This window comes from Cyanistes caeruleus, chromosome 12 (genome assembly GCF_971803275.1).
Source record: "Cyanistes caeruleus chromosome 12, bCyaCae1.hap1.1, whole genome shotgun sequence".
NCBI lineage: Eukaryota > Metazoa > Chordata > Aves > Passeriformes > Paridae > Cyanistes > Cyanistes caeruleus.
In genome coordinates this window covers 8,327,305-8,340,335 of record NC_141712.1, presented here as the reverse complement: position 1 = coordinate 8,340,335, position 13,031 = coordinate 8,327,305, and the positions used below count along the sequence as shown (strand labels likewise).

At 42.2% G+C, this 13,031-nt stretch overlaps 1 protein-coding gene across 9 annotated transcripts in view; it reads left to right on the top strand.

Moving 5' to 3' along the window:
• MYLK3 (myosin light chain kinase 3) overlaps positions 1-13,031 on the top strand; it is a 42,804-nt gene that overhangs the window by 18,722 nt on the left and 11,051 nt on the right. For 5 of the 9 annotated variants that reach the window (XM_086847108.1, XM_086847107.1, XM_086847109.1 and 2 more), the window contains 4 exons: positions 7,017-7,082; positions 8,126-8,216; positions 9,474-9,912; positions 11,961-12,508. In XM_086847108.1, the coding sequence (XP_086703234.1) occupies positions 7,017-7,082; positions 8,126-8,216; positions 9,474-9,912; positions 11,961-12,508 (1,144 nt within the window). Of the gene's footprint in view, positions 1-4,203; positions 4,943-7,016; positions 7,083-8,125; positions 8,217-9,473; positions 9,913-11,960; positions 12,509-13,031 lie in introns of those variants that run through there. The other 4 variants (XM_086847112.1, XM_086847105.1, XM_086847103.1 and 1 more) reach the window with 3 other exon arrangements.

Sequence of the window (13,031 nt, the reverse complement as noted above, 5' to 3'; positions counted from 1 at the left end):
GCCTTCTAAAGCAGGTGTGGTCCAGTTCCCGGGATGATCTGGTCCCAATAGGAAAGCCAGCCACTGGACTAGATGGGTTTATCCAGGCTGTATGGCATATCTTGCCTTTGATAGTTATTCCTCTGAATTAGAGCCAGTGCCTCCTTTGTGCTTGTTGTTGTTAGAATTGGTCTGTTGCTGCACCATTACCCTGTGGATACAATAAATTTACCTTTTGTGCTGTTCCTGAGAAATTAGGTTCAGTATTTCAAAAATTTAGGTACCCTAAAAAGATTCAGATACCTTTTCATTTGCTGGGGAGAAAAGCAGGAAAAAATTTGTTAATGAGCTGCAGCAATTAGATGTAAATTAAGTAGATTTTCATTATAACTTGAAAAGGCTGACATCTGGTTTCTAAATATGTAAAAGATATTTGTAAAAAAGTTTACTTTTTTTTTTTTGTCTGAGCAGTATTTATCAGATGTAGCCAGACTGCTTTGAGCTTATTTGCTTTGGTTTTTCCTTTTGTAATCTCCTGATGTTTGGCCTCATTGAGTTCTCCATCTCTTTAGAACTCTGTTGCATGGCAAACTTTTCCCAAAGCTTTTAAGTTCTGTATTAAGCTTTAGCTTTTTATAGGCCATATAAAAAGTTATTTTTTCATTTTCTTATGTACCATCAGCCATCTCCAGTTTTACAATGTTGTTGGAAGCAATGCAACAATCTAATGAGATGATCTGTTTGAGCAGCTGGTTTTAACCTCTGTGACATTTCTTGTTCAGGGGTATAAGTCTCTGCTGTCACTTCAGTACATGGTGTAGATTTTTTTTTATATACATCTTTTGTTTTCTATTCACTCCATCTTTGAGGATTTTTTCCTTCCTTTGGGTCAGACCTAGCAAGGAGGAATTGTAACTAAACTGCCATATGATGGATTTTCTGTGTTGAATCTGAATTTTTCTCTTGTTTTCTGACATCTCTCTCACAACTGGGAGAGTGTGCGTGAGGAGTGAGCCAAAGTGGAATAAACTCTTCTCCCCCTTGAGAATAGAAGTCTCTTTGGCATCATTGGTTCAAGGTCACCTGTAGTCCTGTTTCTCCAGCATGTGTGTTCCTTTTCTCTGTATTCCTGAGACACCTGATACCTTGGAGGTGTTTTAAAGGGATCAGAGAAGTTCATTTCAGTCCAATGGAGTCAAGGCAGCTGAATGCACACCCCAGATCCCAGCACTCATTTTTTCTTACCTGGAAGAAATGAGCAGGAACCCACCAGCGACCAATTGTCATCAGAAACCTGGTTCAAGTTACATCCAGACAATGATGGAGTCCTGTGGGTCACCAGTTTTGGCAGTGCCAGCAGGGGTGACTGAACATAACTCTGCTCTCTGCACAAGTCCTGCAGCATGCCCTGGTATTTGTTGTTCATACAGCACTCTGTGAAATTTGGGGGCTGAAGATGAAGCACCCTGTGTTGTGGTATTGAAGTGCAACATGTCATTGTAAGCAATAGCTCCTCACAAATTCAAAATGAGTTTGATAGGCTGTGGCACTTGTCACAACAGCTGTGCTTTTTTGTGATGGCAGGCATTTTAGGATTTTTCCCTTATTTTTTGGTAACTATTGAAAGGCTTTGCACTGGCAATGGAAATAAATACTCTCTGCAGGCTGCTCAAACAAGATCTGAACACTGGGCATGGAATCAATGTTCTGAACAACAATTGTCTGCTTTTGTAATTCAATGCAAAAGGAATAAAAGGGGTTTGGCCAGTATTTGGGCATATTATCATCCTGAAGGCAAGACAAACTGTTAACTTGCCAGAGCCATTTTCTGTTTGTGTGTTTGCCAGCAGTGCAAAAGGGGAGAGAGTGGAGGAGAAAATTAAAAGAATAAAGAAAGGCTGACTTAACTTTGTGACAGATGTTTCAAACTTTTTACTTTGGCCCAAATGAGGTTTCCTTCTCTATCCTTCATCCCATCTGTAATTTTGCAGTTGTTTATGGATGCACAGTTTGAGGTAAGTAGCAAGTCAAACAGCTACATCTGAGTAGGAGGCAGTTATGGCTGTATCTTCCCTGTTCCTCAGACAACACTGACAAGGAATATTTGCTGCGTATTTTTAGTAAGAATTCTCTGTAGAGCATTATCTCAAACATCTCTCAGTGCACTGTGTGAGCAGTTGGGTGGTGAAATCTGTTCCATGTAGCTGGAATACACAGTGCATGTGGCTGAATCCAGAGGAGAAAGGGATGGGATTTATATTTTTTTTTTTTAAAGCCCCATTTTTGCTTTACACAGCACTTACCACAGCCCACTGTACATGAGGAGGATTAAATCAGCAGTTACATGAGCAATAACACTAGATAACAACAACTGGGCAGCATTCATGCCTTTTGCTCTCAGTTGTTAAATAAGGTGGCAGTTCAAGGTTTGCAGGACTCCTGTTTGCCCCCAAGCACACCCAGAGGCTGGCTGTGCTCGCTGGCTGTACTTGCATTGTTTCCTGGCGTGTGCTGTGCCTGGAATAGCACACTGGTGGTGGCAGCTTGAGTTCTGAGTGTGCAGCTGGGGATGAATTTCTGGGGCTAAGATTCCTTATTGAGGTATTTTCTGTAAGTTTACTTTAAATGCAACACTCTAATGACTCTTTCTTCTTGTTCCTAATAGGACAACATTCAGCAGGTACTCTGGATTTAGTGAATTGTGTTGGTTGTTTTTACCTTTTGTCTTCAAGCATGTTTGTGGGCTTGAAAGAATTAATTACTTGGAGACATTTGGCTAAACATTTTGATTATTTAACTGCAGTAGTAGAGTTGCAAGGCATTTATCACCCATATCCTAAACCTTCAAGACAGAGCTGGATATTTTACTGTGTTGTATGGGATATCACAAAACTTACACCATTCTATCCCAGACCACTGTGAAAACATCAGTGACTTTCAAATACCTTTTTGGTCAGGAGAAGTGACATGGCACAAAGTGCCAGGGTTTCTTCTGAACTAATTGCTTGATATTCAAAGTCTTCCATGAAGGTGATGAACAGTCCAAGTCTGACAGCTTTGGCTGTGTTTGCTAAAACTGGTTATTGGCCTCTAAATGTCCCAGCAGCACCAGGTTTGCTATAATAATAGGATGGCCTTGGTAGATGTAACACTTTTTTTAAACTAAATAAAAATTCTCATCTTCCAGAAGTGGCAAGGACTCAGCATTGTCTTGAGAGGGTAACTTTAATGCTGCTACTACTCTATGGGAAGGGTTTTAATGTCTAGAATGTCCTATGTCATACAGGAAATTCACTTAAAGAGTGACATTTTCTTTCCATATGCCCTTTACAAACAGTGAGGAGGGGACTGGAGGCACAGGGGTGAAGAGCATCCCAAAGGCTTTGCCCAAAGCAAGCCAAAGGTTCCATTGTTTCTTCTCCTTGCTCTACCCTCAGCAGTGCAAAGGGACCTGGGAGGACCAGGCACACTCGTGTGACAGTGTCACATCTGGCATGGGACAAACTGCTCTCTCTTGATGCACAGTTCATCCTCTGTGGCAGAGAACTGACTCCCCTTCTGTGTGGTATTGTAAGGGTACATTCATTAATGTTTCTAAATCATTCAGAACAGTGGAGCCTGTGCAGTGTGAAGTGGCTTTTTCTGTTCTCTAGTGACTGTCATTTGTATAGTAGATATGCTGTGATTCAGAAGCGAAAAGCAAGTCAATAACAAATCCTTTAGGGTTTATGATTTAATAATTTCATGGCTAATAGACTAATTCTGCTGTGCCTTCATTATGATTTTTTTTTTTTCACTTGGTTAATTTTTTATAACCTGGGAGAAAGATTTAATTTTAGAAGTTTCAGTTGACAAAGACATGCTGGTGCTAGATATGAATTTCAGATCATTGTCATTGTACTCTATTTTTAAATTCAAGTGCCTGCCAACTGAAAGAGCACCCTGTGTCTGTGCTGGGTGTTCTGCATCCGTGCTACAAAGCTGGGTTCTTCCAAGCACAAGGCCAGCCAGTTAACTTTTATATTTTTTCCTGTTTAATGAAGGGAAATGTTCTAGCACCTTTTCATTATCACAGAACTAAAACTGGTCATGAAAACAATCCCCCTCCCTCCAGAGGCCTGCACAGGCATTGGCCATTGTTAAGATGCTTGCCTATCAACAACCACTTGAGAAAGAATTTTAAATGGTTTTGTGACGTCAAGGAGGCACAAGAAAACATAGTCTGGTGCCAAATTGCCTCCATCATTGAAAGCACACAGTAAGAAATAGATAACACAGAAATAAATCTTTTGTGCTGTAGCTATCTCATGATATGCTCTAGCGACTCCAGAAAGTGAGCTTGTCTGGTATAGGAATAGCTGAAGAAGATGAACTTTCAGAGCCTCATTTTCTAATTTATGATTAATGAAAAGCTGGCCTGATCTGTCTGACTTCCTGCTGTCTGCACACAATGTCTGCGGGGAGCTTGGACCTCGCGGAGGGAACCGCCCTGGCCAAGTTTCAGCCTACAAAAGTGAACACTTTAAGTACGGTGGACAAAAAGCTCTATCTCTTGAATGAAAAGATGGACAAACTGTTGCATTTCCATGAAGACCTGTCAGGCAAACTGCAGCGAGTTGACAGAGGCATTGCTGATGTAGAAAATGGCATTAACAAGCTCACAGGATCCCGAGCAGCTCCTGATGACACAGATGCAAAGCAGAAAGGCCTGGAGGTACCGGACAGCGCTGCCCAGGCTGACGTCCAGAGCATGTGCTCAGAAGTGTTGAATTTGATGAAAGCTGCCCAGCTAGATGCCTCCAAGCATAAGGAGAGACTGGCAAAGATAGAGAAAAGGGTTGATACCCTGGATAAAGTTATTACATTTGTGGGAGAAGTATTAAAAAATTCTAAAGTAGTGGATTTCATTCTCAAAGGCATTGTGCCCTGGAAGAAGGGGAGTCTTCTGGAAATCCCTGTTGAGGTTGGTTTAGTTTTACTGTTCTTCATTTCACTTTATGACATAGCAGGGCTTTAGGGTCTCCTGTCAATCTTTTTCATGATGTTTAATTCAAGTTTTCCTTTCTGTATTGCTGGTACAGGTTACTGCTGGGACCTTTGAATTGCAGGGCTCTTAAGGCAGGGAGTAAGCTCAAAACAGTGTCTGAGGTTCCTGAAGGGTGCTGGGCAGTCCTGTAATGACTGTGAGAAGGAGATTGCTACTGGAAAGTAAAATTCAGCTTCTACCAGTGCTCAAAGCTCAGCAATGTCACCCAAATTAGTGACTGAATTGAGGCCTCAGTGAAAAGTATGAGTAACAGACTAGAAGCTTTTGGGTTTTTTTCGAGAGAAGCTTCTATTTTATTGTTCATTCACAAATTCTGAACACAGCACCAGTTCCTGAGACCCGTGCTGGTTTATGGTTATATTACCAAGCAGATTTACATGTCCTTAGACATCTGAGTTGTCTTCAGCAACAGTTTTGTGATGCAGCTGTGACTTCATCAACTCCATTGACATCATTCACTCCTGAAATCATGTAGTTCTTGTGTTTGCATATTCCCATATATCAGTTCCCAAGCATTTCTTAATTATTGAGGACAGTGAGGGAGGAACAGGCAAGACCAATACTTAATTGATACGGTGTTTTAAAATAGATTACCCTTGTTTTTTTAACAGTCACAGGCTTCTGGAATTAGTTCTAGGTAACAGGAGTTTCCATTTTTCACTATGGCTTCTACTCCACCATGGGAATGAGTGGAAAACTGCAAGAGCTAGAATCTGTTTATTCATTCCAAGAATCTTCTTGTATGTAGAGATGTGATTACAGTAAGGAGAATTTAGCTCAAATGAAAATGTCCATTTGTATCTTAATACAAATATTTTTCACCAAAACTGTAAAATCCTTTGATGGGAAAGTGCATCTAACCCATTAGAAGAACAGGGCAATGCTTGATGCCAGTGTACCTTTCCAGACTTTCAGCGCTCTCCTGATCTCCCTTTTTTAAGTGCCAGATGCTGGCAAGTGAGCTGACCTGTTAGGAGACAGAAGAATTTATAAAGTGCATCCATTAGTGTTGAGGACAATAAATTATAAGTCATCAACCTTAAATCTGGATAGAGATAAAGCTCATACTTGCAGTGCCAGCTTGAGTTCTACAGGTTTTTTGAGAAATGGGAAAGTCTGGTGTGTTTTGGGTTAGCTGTGTTATTACAGTCACTGTCTGCTGCCACTGCAAAATGCCTGGAGACAGATACTGTCCTTTGCTTGGTTTTGTGGATAGGCAGATAGAGACTGCCTGGTGACAGCCTGGGGGACTGGGAGGGTGTGGAGCTCTGTGTCCCAGGCTCTAGCCTGTGCCTTGCTTGGAGAGCAGTCAGGGTGTAGTGGGCGAGCAGCTTTATGGCAAACTCCAATTTTGCAATATGTCCATCACTGTCCTCCCTTTTTGTTTCTGGTCATGAACACTTTTTGAAATTGGAGCATGAGGTTTATTATGAGACCTTAAGATAAGTCTGTGCTTTGATCACAGGCTGCAGAGTGATACCTGAACTAGGCTGGAGTTAGTGAGGTTGTGTGTGTACGTGACCTGGCTGGGAAATGTGGAGCAAAGCACAGGTGAACGTAAGAACAAATTACCTTGTGCTGAGCCATGTGCTAACTTGGGTCTGGTTTTTGCAGCCTGTTCTGTGATAGCAGCACAGACCTGTCCAAAGAGCTCCACATTGCAGGGGGAGCACAGAAAAAGAACTTGCTGCCTGCTTGTTCCTCTTTTTCCAGCCTTTGCTGTTTGTACTAGGGCGCTGCTCAACACGGGCTGGCTCGGGATGGGCTGGGAGCAGGGAGGTCGTCTTTGCATTTCTGGGTGAAACTGTTTGTTGACAGCATTCCAGGGATGCCTTGGGAATGCTTATGGAAGAAGTTCTGTGGGGTTGAAGTCAACAAAAGGCTATGAATTTAGCTTGCTAGGTTCCAAACCTCTAACTTTTTACTTAAAAACCAGAAAAAACGCACCAGCATTAAACTGTCACTTACCCAAGGCTTTCTTTGCATGTAGGATTGTGCCAGAATAATGTTCACCCTGGTCATTGTTGCAGGTTTGCTTAGAGCTGTAATAAAAAGGGTAATGATTTTTTTCTACTTTTACTCTTTGGATGTTTTGGGTTTTTTGGGAATGGGGAGGTGGGGAGGCTCTGTTCACTTGTAGGGATGGTGCATGAAATCCTTAACTGCTTTTACTAATAGGTGGAGGGCTGATGTGCAGCTGTCTTGTAATCAGTTACCTGCAGAAATACTTTAAATGTTGCTTATTTGCTTGTACAAATCAGGATAGGAGGCCAGATCATCACTAGATTTTTAACTATATGCCAACCACAGGAAATACTATGCCTTTTCCTAATTTTGTGTAATGCTTTTTGCTTTATAGAAGTCAGTTGTAATTTGATGTCACATGTATTGCTGTGTGAAGTCTCTAGTGGTCCTATTACAAAACAACCCTCTTCTCAAATTAACTGGGGGGGAAAACACTGTTTAAAGATAAAAATATGCTTCTGTTTTTAATAATTCTAAAGGTGACATGTGAGATGTCAACTACACAAGAGATGATATAAAGCTAGAGGTTCTTTTTTGGTATCACCTCTTACCAGGTCATAATGAATTTATTTATAATATGTATATAATGAATATAATTTATGTAATAATAATATACATAATGAATGAATAAAAATTCTTTCAATAATGAATTTTTAGATACCTTGAGACAAATATGTTTTGACAAATATATTCAGAAACATTACTTTTCATTCTGTCACCAGACAAAAAGCAACAGAAACACAGCATCATTTCTTTTTCTACTGTCTCATGTTTCACATGTCATACTTTTTAATCAATGTGAGTAAAGATGACAGGAGGCAAAAACCCTAAAAGTGAAAATTTTGGCAAGCAGTGACCTAATGTATTAATCTGTTATGTTGTTTTAAAAGGATGCCTGCCTGCAAAGGCAGGGAGAGATTGGAAGAAGGAAGTAAACACAGCACTGACTAATAATTCAGGAGAGGTGTAACTCTCCATTTTACAGTCTCAATGCCTACATAGTTGCAGGAACCTAGTGGGAAATAGAAACTCTTGGCTGTAACTGTAATTTCTGTGTTCCCCTGTCATTTTTAGGCCAAAGATAAGTCTGAGGAGAGTGGTGCAAAACCTAAGCATGTGCTTAGTAACAGAGGAACCCAGACTGAAAGCAAGAAGCCTCTGGAAGGTATGTATGCCTCCAGGCATGCCACAAGCTCTGACTCTAGAATGTGCAGCAGACAAACTGGAAATTAATAGCCTGCTATTTCCCACTACCTGAATTACTCAAATGTAACCGAGTAACTTTGCCCCTCACTACTGGGAGAATAGAATTGTTCTCACCGCCCTCACAGGATGATTTATCCCCAGGATCAAGCAGCACAAAAAGCTAGAAGATAAAGAAATTAAAACCTTTGTTTAGCTGAATAGCTGGGGTTTTCAGAGTTGGGTTCCACTGAGCTGGAGAGCAGAGCTTGTTTGGAGATACTGTGAAGATAGTGGCCCTATCACATGGCAAACCTAATAAGTTCTTTTCCATTAATATATCTGAAGCAGCCCTCCCTCTTCCCCCTCTCTGAAAAAGGGACGTGTTGACACCAGGAATATCTTTTTTTGATCAGCAAGTTTCATTGGCCTGTCAGGGCCAGATTCCTATTTAGGGTGCATCTGTCAGGGCATTGCCCTGTTGCATCCATTGTTAATGCCTGTGGAGTTGCAACAGGGGTGAATGTGATGTTGAGCAGGCCCTGTCATGCTGTTGTCTTCACAAATTGTCATTGAATCCTTTGCTTTGTGGGCAATCCCCTTTTTAGCTTCATCGCTTTGGAGGTGACAAAAACAAAGCAAATGGTTCCAAATTTGACTCAAGAGCAAGATGGGGTCGTGAGCAAACCTTGGTTGCTGATGATCTGAGCATGTTGAATGTTAATAATCACAGCCATTGTCATGAGAAGGTGATGAAGAACCTTCTAGTCCTTTTGTGGAGGCTGCAGGTGGGCGCTGTCTCACCCCTCAGTGTGGCTTGGAGCCTCACTGGGTGTGTCTCTGCCCCTCTAACTGGGGAGAAGGGTCTGGCGGGATCAGGAGGGTCCTGCAGGATCTGCACTGCCTTAAACTACCTGTTTGATTTGCCCACAAAGTGGTTTCAGATTTTAGATACTATGAACTTGAGCCTTGCAGGTTTTTTGTTTGCTTTAAGGAATCCAAGTTCACTCTGTGGCACTGCTGGAAAGCCACCAGAGCAGGTAAAAATCTGGGTTTAAGCCATAAGCATTTGTAGTATCTCGAGCCTGATGGGGTAGAGATTTTAAACCTTTTGGGGAATTTTTGCTGTCTTTTCAGGTGTAACTCTGTAGGTTATTTTGAGAGGTGTGTTGCTTTATTCCTTCTCTGTTTTGCCATCACTTTTGCCAAGGATAGTTTATTAACAGTTTATTTTATTCAGAGACAAAAAGCGTGAAGAAGCTGGATGAAAACAAGGGAGCATGTGAGAAGGTGAATACTTCCAGTGCTGTAGCCCACAAAGCTGACTCCAAACCCCAGGTTAAAGACAGGACAGCACAGCAGCAAGGGGTAGAAGGTGCTGGCAAAACACAGAGCTCTAAGAGCTGTCCACAGCAAAAGGACATCGATGTCAAAGCTTTGAATCAACACAACGGTCTTCCCTTGGTACATCAGGATCATGTGGGCAACCAAAATGCTCCTGCTAAAACACAGAACGTGGACAGAGCCCCACACCTTGATGAGTGCCACAGGCAGCTTGTTCATCAGAAACCTGGGAAGAATGAAAACAAACCTCCAGCACCGAGTGCAGCATCCCGGGAAGCCGTGCCCTCCACATCCCGGGCTATATCTGACACGGGGTGTGAAGTGACACATACCAGGTAGTGGCCTTGGTAGCTTTCTGTGTGACCCAAAACCTTTTCATGTGTTAGAAGGGAGAAAAGGAATTAAAGGAGGCAGCTCCTGTGGGGTGGGATTGGAGTGGAGAGACCTTACAAGGGTTAAGGCAGAAGGCTTAGGGGCCTGTGTCAAGTTCTGTATGGCTCAGGTGGGAGGGAGGGGTTTGAGGCATCAGCCCTTGTGTGTGCTGACATGGGAAGGTGACCACCACAGAAGAGCTCAAGTAGTTTTAAACCACTCACTTCCTCCCAGCTCCTTGGTTTCTGTAGCCATGGGGGTGAAAGGAATTTGAGATATTTATTAGTGTATGACAAAATCAAAGAACTTGTGTTTGTTGTCCTCAGTGTTTTCAGTGCCTTGGTTACCTAAAGATTATTTATTTATTCATCTCTATCAGACTAATATTTTCCTCATGTAGGTGTTTTATAGTCCATTTTCCTTCAGATTATTTATCTAGGATTTTATTTTAACCCCATTTATTTAAAATCTAAAAAGCCCATGCAACTGAGAACAACAAAACCCCACAACCAAAAGACCCCTACCAACTAAACCTGAAGAAGTGGAACTTCAGTGGCAGATTTTAACTGCCAATACCTTCTCTGTCTGGGTGGGTGGCTGTAAAGTGTGTGGGGGGGTGATAGACACTCATCCAAACACACCCACAAACGTTTGTGTGACTTTGGGTGGGGAATTTCTCCTTCATTCACTTGTACAAATTTGGTGTCTGAGCCCCAGGTTTTGGTTTGGGGATGAGGGAGACCACAGGTAACTGGAAGGCAGAAGCTGGAGTAAGCCCCAGGGGCAGCTGCAGCCCAGGGCATTGTCATGGTTTGGAGTGTGAAGTCACATGAGGGTGGTAAATGCCTCTCTAAAATGGATGCAACTTTTAATGAAGTTTGTAAGCCCACACAGAGGCGTCAAAGGAACATTGTGTTCCCCTGCTTGGAGAAGTGCCCGAGAGTCCCACTGCATTCGGGCTTGTCTAGATAGCAGAGGAAGTGTTTGCTCAGAGCTGGCTTCAGCTGCTCTCACAGCTCACACCAGAGCAGCTCAGACCCACAACACAGCACCAGGGTGTGAAAGGTGCAGAAAATGAGACATTTCAGACTCCTGTTTTACGAAAGCAGAAACATTTTCTGTTATAATATCTTTTGTAATGGGGTTGCTCCATCAAAAGAGGCAATAACCTTTGTGAAAATGAGGTATGTTCTCTCCCAGACATCAGACACTGTCTTCATTTGCCATTGTGTAAAATCTACTTTACAACTTCACAAGTTTCAGTTCAGCCTCGGTAAAATCAGACTGTTCATGGCAGTTGGAGCAGTAACAGTTGACTCAGACATTATCACACAAATGTCTTTGATGCAGTTTAGGAGCACAGAGAATTGGTTCTAACCTGTATTCTTTTCAGGTAACACAAGAGGGGGAAAAAAATCATTAAACTTTTCCAGTAGTTAAAATGCCAAGGCAAATAGTACTGATGGAGTGAGAGAGTTTATCAAAGTTATATTTTTAAGAGAAAGTTGTGGAAAGAATGCTATCCCATCAGAAGACCCAAACACAGATGGCTGAGTGTGCAGGTCAGCCAGCTGGAAGAGGATACAAACCATCAGATTTGTAGAGCCATATGAGCAGCCAGCCATTTAGATAATCAGCCTGTAATTGCCTGTGAAGGCAATCACTATCCTCTCTCTGCCCAGATGAGTGGTGTTTTATTAGACCAACTGTAATAATTGCAAAAAGTGGGTAAGTTTTCAAATGTGGGATTAACTCTTTGCAGGCAAAGGCATTTTGTTCAGCAGAAAGGCAGACATGTAGGGAGATGAGGACACAGAGAAAGAATCTGCATGCTCTTTGGTGCTCTCCCCATGTTCATGAGTCTTTCCCAGCAAGACTGGTAGTTAGGTTTTATCAATACTACAGTGATTTATGGGTTTGGAAACTTAGAGATTTTTCTTTCCCCTACAAAGTTACAAAAACAAGGCTGGCCACCTGCATCAATATCAAATGTCTTTTGTTTGCTCTGCAGGATATCCATCAGTGTACATATGACTGACATGAAAGAAAAGATTGAGATGGCCAAGGAGGGAAACGTAAGTGACAGCAGAGGTAAAAGTCCCAAGTCCACACCAGCAGACTTGAAAGGAGTCAAACAGGGGCCTGACAAATTAAAACTTCAACAGAGTCCTAAAAACATCATCTCCAAGCCAAATTCAGAAGTTAAAGGGGACAATAAGCAAAATGAACTTGCCTCTCAAACAGGGAAGCAACAGCCATTCCTGAGAAAGCCCAAACCAGGTGACAAACCTGAAGAGAAATCTGAGTTAAAATGCGAGCCCATAACCTCACAGAATACCCCTGCCAAGAAGCCTGTGAAAGATGCAGGGGTAGAAGTGAAAATCCATCAAGAAACAGCAAAAGTGAAAAAATCCCCAACAGATAGCAAGTCTGAGAGGAGGGAATCTGAGACTGCAGGGGGAAGCGGACACGACGCTCAGCAGAGTACAGGAGAGGCACCAGAGAAGACCAAGTCTCTGGAAGCTGGCAGAGCTCTTCCCACTCAAGGAGAAATCATCGGTGAGTTGCTCACAGTTGCTCTTGAAACTTGTACATTGAGGATTTTGTGCTATTCCTGCCTGTTGTGTAGACAATAAGAGCAGGAGCAGTGCTCAGTAGAACACTCACGTCTTACACTTCAAGGGTGTTTTGCAGGGGGTACCTATGTGAATAACAGTTCACAGATTCTTTTAATAGTAACTTCCCTTTTAAAGTGTGTTTTGGGAAAAAAAAACAACTCATTTACAATAAAATAGCAGGAAGTGTATGTGTGATGAGAGTACAAGAATTTTGAAAAAATCCATTTTCCTTAGATGAAGCATTTGTTCCTTCAGATAGAGCGTGCAAACCAGGCACACTTTAGCAACTATGGACTGGAGATCCAGAGCACAGAATGCAGGAGATGTTTCTTGTTGTGGCCTGCTGTGTTCTTGGCCATGGATCTCTTGGTTCCTGAGGGAACTCTTGGTTGCATTATCTCAAGGGATGCTCTCTCCTGGCAGCACATATGTGTGTGTGTTCCAGAATGTACAGACATGGGCAG